This window comes from Balaenoptera physalus (genome assembly GCF_965194825.1).
Source record: "Balaenoptera physalus genome assembly, chromosome: 13".
In the NCBI taxonomy this organism is placed as follows: Eukaryota; Metazoa; Chordata; class Mammalia; order Artiodactyla; family Balaenopteridae; genus Balaenoptera; species Balaenoptera physalus.
The window spans coordinates 2,970,564-2,985,806 of NC_138892.1; the positions used below are offsets into that span (position 1 = coordinate 2,970,564).

General features: G+C 55.3%; 1 protein-coding gene across 3 annotated transcripts in view; it reads right to left on the minus strand.

The window, feature by feature from the left end:
* Positions 1 to 7,905: 7,905 nt before the first annotated feature.
* The window catches only part of TBC1D22A (TBC1 domain family member 22A), a 320,481-nt gene continuing 313,143 nt past the window's right edge, over positions 7,906 to 15,243 (minus strand). For 2 of the 3 annotated variants that reach the window (XM_082422201.1, XM_082422202.1), the window contains exon 12: positions 7,906 to 9,806. In XM_082422201.1, coding sequence (XP_082278327.1) covers positions 9,397 to 9,806 — 410 coding nt within the window. In that variant the 3' untranslated portion in view covers positions 7,906 to 9,396. The remainder of the gene's footprint in view (positions 9,807 to 15,243) is intronic. The other variant, XM_082422203.1, reaches the window with a different exon arrangement.

Genomic DNA, 15,243 nt, shown 5'->3' on the forward strand with positions numbered 1-15,243 from the left:
ACTCGACCCCCAGTTTGGGTCGCTGAACGCTAAGGCCCTGGTCACAGGTTGTAATTAACCGGGACACTCCGAGGTCCTCATTTTCTTCCATGACACCTGAATCCAGTTCAAAACCACGTGAACTCGGGGCAGCCCAGCCCTAATGAGTTCCAGATAAAAGCTGCATTATTAACCCCAAAGCACGTAGGGGTCCTGGGGGCCTGTGGCCTCTTAGCCTACAGACTCAATGGAAAAAAATAAAGAAGACGTTAAAAGCAACACATAAGCCCCTCTGTGGCTGCTTCCCGGCCCCAACCCTGCTGGCTGTGGGCCCAGGTCCGGCTGCAGCCAGCAGCTGCTCCCCGGGGCCCAGACCCCACTTTCCCCAGACCCCAGGGCCGCTCCTCGGTTAAAGCCCCACCGCGAGCCTTTTCAGCTCCTCCGGGACCCAGAGCCCCTGCCCAGGCCGCAGAAGCCAAAAGCCAACCTCACAGCTGTAAACACGCAGGCCACCCTGGCATGGCCACGCTGGTCAGGTGCAGCCAAGGCCTCAAGCCCCCCCCTCACCCCCACAGCTGTGCCTGAGGCCTCCACCTCATGCATTGTTTTGCTCAATTCTGGTCACTGGGGCTTAGTAGAACACGCTGTAAAGCCATCTGGCATGTGGCCTTTGGAAACAGAGACGTGTGACTACCTGTTCAAAGTATTTAGCGATTATTGATCTACTCAGTTTTTATTTCCTCTCGAGTCAATTTTTGTAATTTCTATTTTTTCTCAAAATTGTCCATTTCATCCAGGTTTTCAAATTCATAGGTACATAGCTGCTCGTAGGAGGCACTTATGATTTTTTTAAATTAATAGATTACATTTTTAGAGAAGTTTTTGAGTCACAGCAAAACTAAGAGGAAAGTACAGCGGTTTCCCATGTACCCCCCAACACACACGTGCAGCGCCTCCCCCGTTATCAGCATACCCCACCAGGGGTACATTTATTACCTCCACGGACACGTCAACATCACCCAAGCCCACGGTTGACATTAGGGTTCACGGCGGACGGTCTGTGGGTTTGGACAAATGTCTAACGACATGTATCCACCAACAGAGTATCATATGTAGAGGATTTTCACTGCCCTAAAAATCCTGTCCTCCACCTATTCGCCCCTCCTCCACCACCACCCCACCCCGCCAATCCCTGGCAACCACTGGTCTTCTTCCTGTCTCCATAGTTTTGCCTTTTCCAGAATGTCATCGAGTTGGAATCGTACATTATGTAGCCTTTTCAGATTGGCTTTTTTCACTTACTAATGCATTTAATGTTCCTATATATCTTTTCAAGGCTCGATAGATCATTTCTTTTTAGGACTGAATAATATTCCATTGTCTGGATGGACCACTGTTTGTTTATCCATTCACCTACTGAAGGACATCTTGGTTGTTTCCAAGTTTTGGCAATTATGAATAAACAGTTGTCTGTAGGTTTTTGGGTGGGCATAAGTTTTCAACTCCTTTGGGTAAAAACCACAGAGAATAATTGCTTCATCATATGGTAAGAGTATGTTTAGTGTTGTAAGAAACCATCAAACTGTCTTCCAAAGTGGTTGTACCACATATGTACAATGGAATACTACTCAGCCATAAAAAAGAACGAAATAATGCCATTTGCACCAACATGGATGGACCTAGAAATTATCATACTAAATAAATGAAGTAAGTCAGAAAGAAAAAGACAAATACCATATGATACCACGTGTACGTGGGATCTAAAATATAACGCAAATGAACTTATTTACGAAACGGAAACAGACTCACAGACATAGAGAAGAGACTTGTGGTTGCCAAGGGGGGTGGTGAGAGAGGGATAGAGTGGGAGTTTGGGGTTAGCAGATGTAAACTATTATATACAGACTGGATAAACAACAAGGTCCTACTGTAGAGCACAGGGAACTATATTCAATATCCCGTGATAAACCTTAACGGAAAAGACTATGAAAAAGAATGTATGTATGTATAACTGAGTCACTTTGCTGCACGGCAGAAATTAACACCACATTGTAAATCAACTATACTTCAATAAAATGAATTTTTTTAAATGTATAAGAGCAAAGTGGCTGCACCATTTTACATCCCCACCAGCCATGATGGGAGCTCCCGTTGCTGCACATCCTCACCAGCATTGGGTGTTGTCAGGTTTTCAGATTTTGCCCATTCTCATAGGTACGTAGTGATGTCTCGCTGCTGCTTTAATTTGTATTTCCCCAATGACACAGGACGTGGAGCTTTTCCTGTGCTTATTTGCCATCTGTGTATCTTCTTTGGTGAGGGTGTCTGTTCAGCTCTTTTGCCCATTTTTTTTTTTCAAAATTATTTATTTATTTTTGGCTGTGTTGGGTCTTCGTTTCTGTGCGAGGGCTTTCTCTAGTTGCGGCGAGCGGGGGCCACTCCTCATTGCGGTGCACGGGCCTCTCACTATCGCGGCCTCTCGTTGCGGAGCACAGGCTCCAGACGCGCAGGCTCAGTAGTTGTGGCTCACGGGCCTAGTTGCTCCGCGGCATGTGGGATCCTCCCAGAACCAGGGCTCGAACCCAGAACCAGGGCTCGAACCTTTGTCCCCTGCATTGGCAGGCAGATTCTCAACCACTGCGCCACCAGGGAAGCCCCTCTTTTGCCCATTTTTAATCCGGTTGCTTACTGTTGCCGTTTAAGAGTTCTTGTATATTTTGGATAACAGTCCTGCATCAGATTTGTCTTTCGCAAATATTTTCTCCCAGTCAGTGGCTTGTCTTCTCATTCTCTGCTGCTTATGATTTTTAAGCACCTGCAGTTTGCCTCCTTTTTTTTTTTGGTTAATATGGTTGAATTTTATCCCTTAGAAATATTTGTCTATTTTTCATTCAACAAACATTTATTTAATCCCTACTATGTATAAGTGCTCTTTCTAACGCTGGAGATAAACCAACTGCAAAACAAAGATCCCTGCTTACATTCCTAGTCTACTTTAAAAATTAACTTTGGTTTTATCAGTCTTTTCCATTATTTGTGTTTCTTTTCTACTCCAATAACTTCTGCTTCTATATTTATTATTTTAATCCTTATGGGTTGTTTTTTTTGGTTTTTTTTTGCACTTTTGCTCTCTTATTCTTCTTCCACCTTAAGTTGAATGTTGAGCTAAATTCTTTTAAATATTTGTCTTTCAATAAAACATGTAAGGCTATAAAGTCTCGTCTACTTACTGTTTTAGCTGCACTCCACAAGTTTTGATATTTTAGTCTTTCACTATCATTTTGTAATTTCCAGTATGATTCTATTTTTATGATTATGTATATGTATATGGGGGCTTTGGCATTTAAATGTTCTCCTTGGTTTGGATTTCTAATATCATTGCACTGTGGACAGAACGTATAGGTCTGTATACTGACGAGGCTTTGGGTTTACTGGAATCTCCCTTACAAAGGCCAAACATTTGTAGATGTTTTTCACGTGCTGGAAATAAATGTGTAATCTCTTTGTGGAGAGCAAAATTCTATTACATCAAACCATCATTTTTATTTAAATCTCTCTTTTTAAAACTTTTCTCTTCCCTTGGTCCACATTTTCTGTAAGAGATGTGTTAACCTATCCGTTTATGCTGTGGAAAGGTCATTTTCTGCTTTCTGTTGGGGTCGTGTTGCCCTATTAACTCAGGCCCATGACTCACCGAGGCCGTCTCTTCATCATAGGACACAACCCTTTGTCCTTGTGAATGCTCTTCAAATATCTTTTAGGGGAATATAGATATTCTCAGCCACGCTTTCTTTTGGTTAGTATCTCTCTCACATTTATTGTTTTCATCCTCTTATTTCAAATCCTGTGCCATTGTGTCTTAGGTGTATCTCATGTAAATAGTATATTGTTGGATCTTATGGGGGGTTTTAAAAAGTATAATGTGAATCTTTTTCAATAGGTGAGTTTAAGTAATTTCTTTATCATGATCACTTGCATATCTGAACTTCCTTGGACCATGTTAGTATTTCCTACTTACCCTATTTTTTCTTTGCTTCTCCCCAACTCCTTTCCTATCTTCTCTTGACTCGATCAGTTTTGTTCATTAGCTTTCTTTTTCCTCTCCTGGAAGTTACACTCTCTATTTCTATTCTTCTAAAAGTTCTCCTTCCATTTTAAAATAATTTCTTAAACTTGTATTTTCTGAGATGTTCTCGAGTAAACCAGGTGAGTGGGTGCCACCAAGGATGGGAGGGCAGTGGTCATTTTGCCGACTCGCCCATTTGGCAATAACGACCGAAGAATCCCACTACTAGAAACCTACGATGGATAAGTGTTGAGAAAAGCAGAGATGTGTCACAGCATCGTTTGCAACAGGAAAAAAAAATGGAAGCAACTTGACGTACAGGAAGGGAATAAACAAATTATGTTAATCCATGCAACAGAATATTATGCAGTCGTTAAAATCATGTTTTTGAAGAATCTTAATTATATGAGAAAATGTTTATGATATTCGCACAACACGACATCTTAAGCAGGTCTCTGTTTTGGCTGTGGCAGGACGGAAACAGGTGCCACCCCACAGCAGGAGTTGTGAGAGAGGCCGTGTGAACTCTCAGCAGGAGTGGGGACCGGGCTGGTGCAGGTAACATGAGCCCCCTGAGAATGGCTACGGCTGACCACGCCAAGAGCTGGCAGTGAGGACGTGAAGAAACGAGGACGCTCATAACCCACCGGTGGAAACGTAAACTGGAAAACCAGTTTGGCAAACAGTTTGGCATCATCTGCTAAAGTGGAAGATACCCACCCCACGTGGCCGTGGAATTCCACCTCTAGATGCACGCCCGACAGAACCGGCACGTGTCCCCCCGACGGACGTGCGCACAGATGTTCAGAGCAGCAGTATTTACAACAGCTCCGAAACGGAAGCAACTCCAGTGTCCACCACCCACAGCGGAATGGGTAAATTGTGATCCACTCAGAGGAGAGAAAACGACAGCAATAGATAAAATGAACCACAGCCGCCCAACCACGGGGATACCTTCACTAACCGAAAAGTTGTTTGCAAGAGTCTGTCCGTGTGATTCCTTCAGATAACGCAGTTTAGGAACAAACAAAACCGCACGATGGTGTCAGAAGTCAGGGTGGCATCTTGCTTGGGGAGGGGGCACCCGGGGACACCGTGGGTACGGGCCATGTGCTACTTCTTGATGGTGACAGTGGCTCCTGGTGTCGGCCTTGTGACAACTCACTGTTCCTACGTTTGTGCTGTGTGGCCTGCTGTTATTAGCATATATCACGGTTTTAAAGTAAAAACAACAAAAATCATTGCCAAATCTTTCGGAAAAAATAGGAAGACTGAACGAGTGGACTGGTTTTCTATTGCTGTTAATAACTTACTGCAAACTTAGCCAGGGTCACTCAGCTGGTCAGACGTTTTGTGACTTCTGTTTCACTTTTTTTTTTTTTAATATTTTTAATGAGATTCTTGTCTGCTTACATTCTTTTTATGTATGTATGTATGTATGGCTGTGTTGGGTCTTCGTTTCTGTGCGAGGGCTTTCTCTAGTTGTGGCGAGCGGGGGCCGCTCTTCATCGCGTTGCGCGGGCCTCTCACTCTCGCGGCCTCTCCTTGCGGAGCACAGGCTCCAGACGCGCAGGCTCAGTAGTTGTGGCTCACGGGCCTAGTTGCTCCGCGGCATGTGGGATCCTCCCGGACCAGGGCTCGAACCCGTGTCCCCTGCATTGGCAGGCAGATTCTCAACCACTGCGCCACCAGGGAAGCCCCTGTTTCACTTTTTTAAACTATGAATGATGTGACCATCTTGTCAGGCACTTGTATCTCTTCCTTTTGTGAATTGCCTATTTTCTGTGCTGTGCCCATTTTTATTTCCAAGAATTATTTCCAGTTATTTTCAAGCACTCGGTAGATATTAAGGAATTTCAACCTGTCTCACCTAGGTTGCAGGTATGTTTGCTGGGCTTGTTATCATTTATCTTTGTTTATTGAGGTTTTTGAGCTCTGCTGGTCATTGCAGCATTTCTCCGTGGTGCATACTATAGATGTTTATCATCAGTCTTTTCCTTTATTGTTTTTGCCACTGGCATTGTGCTCAGAGAGCCTTTCACCGTTCCCAGTGATAAAAATATCTATCTATTTCTATTTTGAGTATTTGGGGGGATTTATTTAATATTTAAATCCATTCATCTGGAATTTACCTGGGTATATAGTTTTTTTAGCCTCGGTTTGTCATTGGAACGGGCTCAAGGGTTAGATGCTTCATGCATGGTCACATGGTCACAGAGTGGCTGCGAGCACTCCCTCGGCCATCCTTGTTAAGATCCTCTCCATGCCGGGGACTGGGTGGGGTGAGGCTACAGGACTAGTGAGACAAGGCCTTGCAGCTGAGAGGGGCAGACCCCATGGGGCTAGGGTAGCACTGGCGGGAAGGGGACGAGAGGGGACGAGAGGGGAGAGGGCCAGCTGGGTCGGGCAGGACCGGGGAGGCTCAGGGAGGGCCCAGCTGCCCAACACTCTCAGCAGACTCCACCGAACACCAGCCCTGAGAGCTGACCCACCGGGCTGCAGGCCCAGCGGACACCTCCAGCTCAGGGTGGACGGGCCCACAGCCCCAGGCTCGGTGCAGCTTAGCCGGGACCCGCCTTCCTGCAGAGACGCCTCCACGTGGCCCGGGGAACCGGGCTGCTCAAACACAGGGGGCATGCTCCCATTTCAGATTCGCAGTTGACGCGGCAAGAAAGCCCTTCCCGCCCGCCCCCTGTGAGTCCCTCCAAAAGCACAAATCGCTCAGACCTCTCCGGCCTCCACGCCCAGAGCCCCACCCTCCCTGGCACCAGACCTCCCCAGGGCCCGGCCTCCCGCTCTTCCCTCTCAGCCGTGGGGCCCACAGGCAGGGCCCCTCCTGGTGCCGGGCAGGGCGAGACGCACAGGGGCAGGGGCTCGTCTCGGACCCCTGGGCTTTGGGCCACCCCTGGGGGCTCGAGGACGCCAAAGTGGGCCTGAGGGGCAAACCGCTAGGCCACGAACACCAACCAACAAAGACAGCAAATGACAGCCGCCACCAACTGCTGAGCTGAGACCTGGAGCCTGGCATCTCCCACCTCCTGACTGTGGCGAGGGCCGTGGGCAGCGTGTCTCCACCCTGCGGCCTCGAGCCGGCACCGGGGGTCTGCAAGGGTCCGCCCAGCTCGACACAGGCTCGTGCGGGGAGGAGAGGTAAACAGACCCCCGCCCCCCGGGGGGCTCCAGCCCACCCATGGGGACGGAACCTCATCCCAAGACGGCAGAGAGCAAAGTGCTGCCCTGTGGGGCCCCCAGCGGGGGTGAACGGCGGACATGGGGTGCCCAGAGGAGGACAGAGCACCACGAAAGCAGCCCTGAGAAACCGGGGCTCACGGGGCCTTGCTTCACCAATCACTGGGAGGATGGGGGCTGGTTGAGGAGGGGGCTGGACACTCCGGGCCGGGGGGCAGGGCGGATGGGCGTGTCCTGGGTCCTAGGAGTGGGGAGAAGTGGGCCCCAGACCCGGGTGCCTGCCCCAAGTAGACGTCTGACAGACCGCGGCCAGATGGGGAGGCCCCTCCTGTCCCGGGCCGGCCTCGATCCTGACCCCCAGCCGGTGCAGCCTGGGCTTGGGGTTCAGCTCGAGTCCGAGTCTGGCCCGCCTGCACCTTCAGCTCCCTACGAGGCCCTGATGGGCTTCAGCAAGACTGTGGGTGCTGCACCCCACGCCAGGCCTGGCACGCTGCAGACGGCCTGTATGGAAAGGCCCAGAACTCGGACTGTCCAGCGGCTGCTGTAGGGCTGGGCCAGTGCCCCTGGCTCTCAGCTCTCACCCGGCCTCAGACCAGACAGCCAAGTGTGACCCGGCACCAGGCCAGGGCACCCTGTTCCTTCAGGAGCGCCCCTGAATCAAAGGCCAAGGCTGGATTTTCATTGCATCTTTATTCCGTGTTTCACACATTGTATTCCAGACAGAACAGCCTCTAATCACTTCAGACTGATTGGCTCAGGCTCCAAGGACCCCGTCAACACCCCCTGCATTCAGTTCCAGGTTCACATACACATGGAAACACGCTCAGAGCCTCACTGAACTTCGTAGATGCTTCCTATTTGAAAAAACAATTGCCTCCAGGGGACATCTTCTGTGTCCCCAGCATTTGGGCTGCACAGACTACCCGAGCCGCGGTGGGCAGTGCCCGGGGTCTAAGCAGGACGGGCCTTCGTGGAACTGGACGCCCGGCAGGAAAGCAGCAGCGGGCCGGGGGCCTTGCGCGGGGAGGAACCCCTGATGCCAGGGTGGGGGGCAGGGACCAGCCAGCCGGTGTGCTCTCCGTCTGCTCTGTGGCAAGCAGGGCCCTCCGCTGATTTGGGGGCTTCTGACATTTGCACAGTATTTTGTGCTGATTTCCACGCACACGTAACGAGCCGAAAATAAGGAACGCACACATCACACACGTGCATCTGTGTATTCTCATCCTCGGCTGCACAGCCTCCGGGCAGCCGCCTGGCACCTGGGCTGTGCAGAGACGGGTGGTGGCGGGGCTGCCCCGGGAGGGCTGGCAGGTGGTGGGAAGAGATGCCTGCGCGTGGATGAAAGCCCGGGGCAGAGGTCAGGAGCCTGTCTCCTGTGTGGCTGTGGCTCTGGCCTAGAGCTCCACGGGGGTGTCCACGTCACCACAGGCGACATGCCCGTGACAGGTGCTCTCTGGCCGGGGCAGGCAATGTGGGGGAAGCAGGACGGGCCCCAGCAGAGCCCAGGGCAGGGCGAGTCTGCCACCTTCTGCAGCTGGGCTCACGGCCCCAGTGACCAACACACAGCAGCAGCGATCAGGTCCACAACACACCCGGAGACGCAGCGAGCGGAGGGGCCCGGGCCACTCGGCCCCCGTGGTGTGGGTGCAGGTGCAGGAGCGTCCGGACCCACCTATCCAGGTGGCCCAGGCGAGCGAGGCTGTGGCTGGAGCCTGAGCGTCCGCCCGACGCCCGGCACCACCCGGCGGAAGGGCTCCCGCCCGCGCAGGCTCCTTGACAGACCAGCCGGGGTGGTTCTCTGTTTCCAGAGGTCACGGATGGAAAGTAAGGCCATTTCTCGAGGCCGCGCTCTGCTCCCAGCTGCCGCAGCCGGAGCCTCCCCGGGCTCGCCGCCTGCCTTCCAGCCACGTTTAAGCCAAGGGAGCAAGTACGCGGCAACGTTAAAGTGACGAAGTTACAGAAATCCGGCTGGCTGTCAGAGGCCTGGGAGAGCACAGACTTCATAGGTTAGTGCAACGTCTCACTTATGACTTTGTCTACATTTTATTCTCTTTCGCTCAACAGAATAGAACGTTTACATTTCCAAGTAGGTAAGGAGATGGCTGCCACCTCCCTCTGCCCCCGGCACCCGGACAGCGGGCCACTCGGAGACGGTCTGCCTCTCAGGCCACCCTGGCTGGGGGCTCCACGAGGTGGGCGTTTGGCAAGGATGCTCCAGGGTCGGGAGAGGGGGACGCCCGGCCCCTCTCTGGCCCCGCGTGGCCGGGACCCTCCCTGGCTCTCTTTGGTATCTCAGAAAACAGAGGCCGCCAGCCCTCGCCAGGCCCTGGACCACGTCCCGGCCAGCCGCTCCAGCAAGGCCTCTCCTCGGCCGTGGCCTTCAGCCGGCCGGCAGTGGGGTGTGCTGCCCGGGGCGGGGGAGGCCACGGCGGTGGGCCCGGGCTCATTTCTTGTAGTGATTGGGGGCGTCCGCGAAGACAAACTTGAGGCGGTAGGCCTCGGCCAGCAGCAGGCTGACGTCTTCGTCGCCCCAGTGGGCTGTTGGCAGGTTCTGGAGGAAGAGCAGCAGCTCCTGGGGGGAGAGAGACAGCCTGGGTCAGACGGGGCAGCCAGCTGTGTCGGGGTGGGGGCCCCCGCGGGAGGAGCCCTGAGGAAACGCACAGGCCCACGGCGGGGTGAGCCGGGGGGGCCGCCCAGCCCCCGAGAATCGTGTCCCCTCCCAGCTTGAGCCCGAGGGCCCCACGCCCTGCAGCCAGGAGGAAGCCCCCCGGGAGGCTCCCAGGCCTGCTGGGACGCGGAGGGCAGCGCCAGCAGCGCGACACAGCCGGGCCGCACGCACGCCCCCGGCCTCCCGGCACTCTGGGGCCCAGGGCCATCCGGGCGGGGATGCCCAGAGCCCAGCCGCGGGGGGCCCTCGGGGCTCAGACCCAGAAGCCAGGCCTGGGCTCAGGTGCTGGCTGTGCTGCCTCCCGGCTGGTGGGCCAGCCGCTGACCACCTCGGGGCCCCAGGTTCCCCATCGAGACGAGGGCCCCAGCTCCCATCGGGGCCACCAGTGCCTGGCGCTCGGCGATGCGGGGGCCTGTACCAGGCCTGCTGTCCTCACGACGCCCCTCCCAGCGCACGGCCCTCTCCCCACTCCCCAGTGGAGAGCCACGCGTCGGGACTCTCCGCCAGTGCGGCTTCCCTGTTGCTGCTTTCCCGTCCTCGGTCCCATTTCCTTTCGCATTTTGGACACTTTCTGGGGGCCTTTAAATTGAATTCATGGAGCAAACTTCACTGGCAGAACGTCCCCGGGGACGTATCAACATCAATCTGCTGTCTTTCTCCATTAGATGCAACTTACACGGATGCCAGTCCAATTCTGAGCAGGTCGTAAATAAATACCTTTGGTTTTATTTTTAATCCACTTCGCTTCATATTATCATGACCTCGCTACTTGCAAGGTGAGAAGCAATACCCTCCCATTGCGGTAACTCAGCAACTCTACTGCACACTCAATTTCAGAATCTAATTTAGTCCCCCAGGTTCAGTGGACGGAGAGAGAATAGAAATGCCCGGTGGTCCGCAGCCTGCAATGTTAAAGAAGGAAAAATCTGTCCGGGTGACCTTTACGAGAGGCAGGGGACACAGCCGAACACGCCCTTAAATGCAGATTTCTTTTTTTAAAAGGCCCGTCTTATTTACGAGCTAGGCAGTGACACCTCCGACCTGGGAGCCACGGCACATCTATTAGCCACATCATTCGGGAAAAGGGCCATCGGTCACGATGCTGTCACTGGGTCACACCCCAGGGGACCCGCCATCCCCTGCGATGGTGGCAGGGAGGGCCCGGTCCAGCAGCCCGTGAGGGCAATTCCGTTTTTAATCTTAACTTCTCTGTAAACAGTGCTGCGACCACGTCTGCAGAATAAAAGTTAAAGGAAGGTTTGCTCACAACACTGAGGTTGTGAGGAATCAAAGACAAGTCGCGTCCCTGTGGTTCTTTTCTTCCCACATCCACGAGATGCCACCACGGCAACAAAGCCACGGCCCGGGGCATACCGCCCCCTCCATCGGCCTGTGTCATCGTGCCCTCCCACGCTGGCACGTGCTGTCCACGGTGGCCGGCAGGGACCGTAGCGATGGTGCCGTCCCCACCGCGCAGCCTGGAGGCCTGCTGTTCTCAACCCCCAGCAAGGTCACGGTCACCCCGGAGTCTGGAGGCCCGCAGCACCCGGCCCCGCAGAGGTCAGAGGCCCAGCATCCCGGGTTGCCCGGGGTCTCAGTATGACGAGCGGTTTGACTGTCCTCTGGACACTCTGGATGTCACCTCGCGAGCATGTGGATCGTGGCTGGTGGTCCCTTTTACCAGGAAGTCCGCTGCGGAGGCCCCGCCCGCACCACCCCAGCCACAGGTAGCCCTGCAGGCGTCGTCGTGCGGGTGACGGCAGTGGGGGAGAGCGGGGGGCAGGGTGAAGGGCAGGGCCCTGGGCTGGGCTGTTGCCGGGGACATCTTTTCCACAGGGTCTTTCCCGCTCTGACTTTTGCCTCTGGGTAGGTTCCAAGAGGTGAGCCTTCCAACGTTAAACAGCAAATAATGTTTACGGCTTTGGGGACTTCTTGCCAAAACAGTTTCCTTTTTCCAGAGAGAGGAATTACGTTACCATCTGCAAAGTATGATTGTCTCTATCTCTTTTGTCCCTCCCAGGAAGGACGAAATGGTGACACAGTGGCGTCCAGAAAGGTGGGCAGGGGGTCCCGTCTCAGGGCCCCAGGTTCTCTGTCTGGTTGGCCCCCTGCAGAGGCTCCCGTGAGCCCAGCAGTAAGGCCACAGCCAGACACAGAGGAGGCGGGTCCAAGCCCAGCACACCCCCACCACGACCCCACAGAACCCTGGAGGCACATCCTTGGTGACCTCACCTACGTCATGGGGTGATCTTCTCCTCTGTGACATCAACAGCTCCACGTGTTCCCATGTCCCCGACATGAAGCACACAGCACGCGGTGACGACCTGTGAACAGTCGCTAGGGCACAGTCGGCTAAAGGCACGCACACTTGTAAAGGAAGCTGAACGCGGGGCTCCAATCCAGCCCTGCACCACTCAGCCGTGCCGGTCTCCTGGCTCTCTGTGCCTCGGTTTCCTCATCTGTAAGTGGGGACAATAAGGCGCCTCCCTCTCTGGGTTGTTAATTTGTGCAAAGTGCTCCCAACAGCGCCAGAATATAAAAAGCACAGGATAAGTGTCACCTGCTGCTGCTATTATTCAATTAGTCTTCAATCACTGTTCGCGGTGGTGGTGATCGTCACGGCAGCAGTAGTGGCGTTTGTGCCGAATAAATTCCTATCCGTGGGAAACGCCAGGGAGTTTGACAAACAAGCTCAAGACGAAACGGCATCCTCCCTTGACAGCTCAGAGGAGGCAGCGCCGGCATCTTGAGGAAGGAAACACGCCGCACGTGTCGACCTACGGGCTGTGGCTAGGACCCCGACCAGGGAGCCGCGTGGGATCCTTTTGAGGGGACTTCAAGGAGCGCCTGTGGACTGGATCGTCCAGTTCCGACGTCGGAGACAAGAGGCACTGCGTGTCATCAAAACGGCCCCAAATAGTCGATTACGGGAGGAGCAGCTCTGGGGGCAAGGCAGACAGGTCCCCTCACTCCACCTGCCTCTGCGTCAGGGCACACGCGCCATCACACGGCCGGCTCTGCCCTCGGGGGCCAGACGAAGGGTTACGAGGAGAACAACGCTCAGCCCTGCGCAGGGGTCCAACCAGGCGTGACTAGCGGGCGGCTCTCGACGCGGCCCCCCGTCTGTCCCCCCACTATGGGGGTCTCGGTGGAGATGTGGGTAGATGACACTCCAGATCTCAGATACTTGGCCTGAACAGAAGTCTGCAAAATGTTTCTTAACTTTAATATCGATCACATGTTGAAAGATAATGTTATATATAGATGTACTGGGTTAAATAAAATATTAATCTCGCTGGTTTTCCCTTTTCTGCGAGGCTCCCAGAAGCCCTCCCTCGTGGCGGGCGTTCCTCTCCAGCGGACAGCGCTGCTCTGATTACACCCAACACAGCCCCCCTGCTCCGGGGCAGCGGCCGCGACGGTGCCGACCACGCCCCCTTCTGCGGACCCTCGGGCACAGGACTCACGCCAAGGCTCCGAGGTCAAGGCCGGCTCCGCGCACGTGGCAGAGCACATTGAGGCCAGGAGTTTACAGCCTGGCCACGCGCAGAGACCAGTGAATTAATCATGACGGGGCTGAAGGCCCAGTTGCGAACTCTGATTATTTTCTCCCCTTAACTGAGAAGAAGAAACAGTAACCCCTGCGCTGACATGGGCAGGTGACAGGCCTAATTGGTTTAATTCACTTCTCCACCACGTTCCGACAGTCAATTTGTGCAGCTCGGCCAGCAAACCTGCCGCTGGGGAGCCCCGACCGGCCGCGGAAGGGTGGCCCTGGGTGCCACCTGGGGTGGCCGTGGGGACACGCAGGCTGGGGTGGGCAAGGCTGGGGCCTCGGGCATTTCTCCCACATCCTCAGCCTTCCAGGCGAGGAGACCGAGGCGGGGGAGGCAGGAAGCCTGGCCCAGGGCCTGGGTGGCTTGGCGCCTGTGCAGCAGGCGGGTCTGTCCCCGCAAGGCTGGGCGACGTCAGAGCGCAGGCGGCTGGGAACTCTGGAAGCCAAGGCTGCGTCTGCCGGGCGGGGGCAGTGACAGGAGTGACCTCCAGGCTGGGAGGGTCCGAGAGGCAGTGACTCAGCCATGCTCAGTGCAGGAGTGGCCCTGTGGTCCATCATCTCCATGTCACCATCATCCCACTGACACCCAGTGGGCCCTGGGGGCGTCACCGCCTCAGAGGTGCCAGGCAGCTCCTGCCAGGGCTGTGCCGAGGACCTGAGGACCCAGCGCACACAAGCTCAGCAGGACGCCCGGCACACGGGAGCTGCCACCATGGCCGCCACCACCCTCGTTGTGGTCGTGGTCGTGGCCGTGGCCCCGGCTACCAGGACCTCAGACGACGAGAGTGGTGGTCACACAAAGCGGCCGCAGCTGGAATCTGCATGGCACCTTGCGCCCGGGCCTGCCCTCTGTGGGCGGATGTGCTGGTCTGGGCCCACGTGGCCAGCCTACCGCCCCCCTGCCCACCCGGGCGAGTCTCCAGGGACCACGCACTCCAAAGGTCAAAGGTCACGGTCCAGGCCCAAACCCAGTGCCCGGCAGCCAGTGCAAGGCCAGGTCATTTGTATTCCTGCCCGTGCAGGGGCTGCTGGGGCTTGAATCCACGTTCAACATAAAATACCTGTTCTTGGTCAGTACATGTGTAAAAGGGAAGAAAAAAAGGAGCCGAGATTAAATTACGCTGAAGCGGGTTTGCGGCGACTGCCGGCAGCGCTGACAGCAGCGGGTTACCGGGCAATTCTGATGGTTCGGGGGCTCCTGGCCGGGCCTCCCCGGGCACCCCCGGGGGTGGGGGACGGGGCGGGCACGGCGCCATGAGCCGGGAAGCTGGCGTGCGTCTGACACGTGGTCCTGGAGTCATGCGTGACCGTCCAGCCCGCGGCTCTTTCCTTTCTGCGCCTCCACCCACTCCCTCTGCTCCCTCGGCCAGGACCTTCCCGTCGGCGTGGGGAGACGGGACCCTGCCCTGGGCCACACGACGGGGTCTGCAGGAGCAGGCCGGGCTCTGTCCCCTGCGTGGCGACGGCTGCTACAGGCAAGGGCATGCTACAGGCAAGGACAAACATGAACCTCGGGGGTCACCACTCAGAGAAGGTCCCAGGGCCGTCCCTCGAGTCAGTGGTCAACCATGAACTGCCCTGGGCCCAGAGTTCACTTTGTGCCAAGCACCAGGCCACACGCTGACCTTCTGACCAATCCCGGGGCTCCCCCCTCCCCCCCATGTCTATGACCAATCCCGGGGCTCCCTCCCTTCCCCACCCCGTGTCTACAACCAATCCCGGGGCTCCCACCCCTCCTCCCCATATCTACGACCAATCCCGGGGCTCCCACTCCTCCTCCCCGTG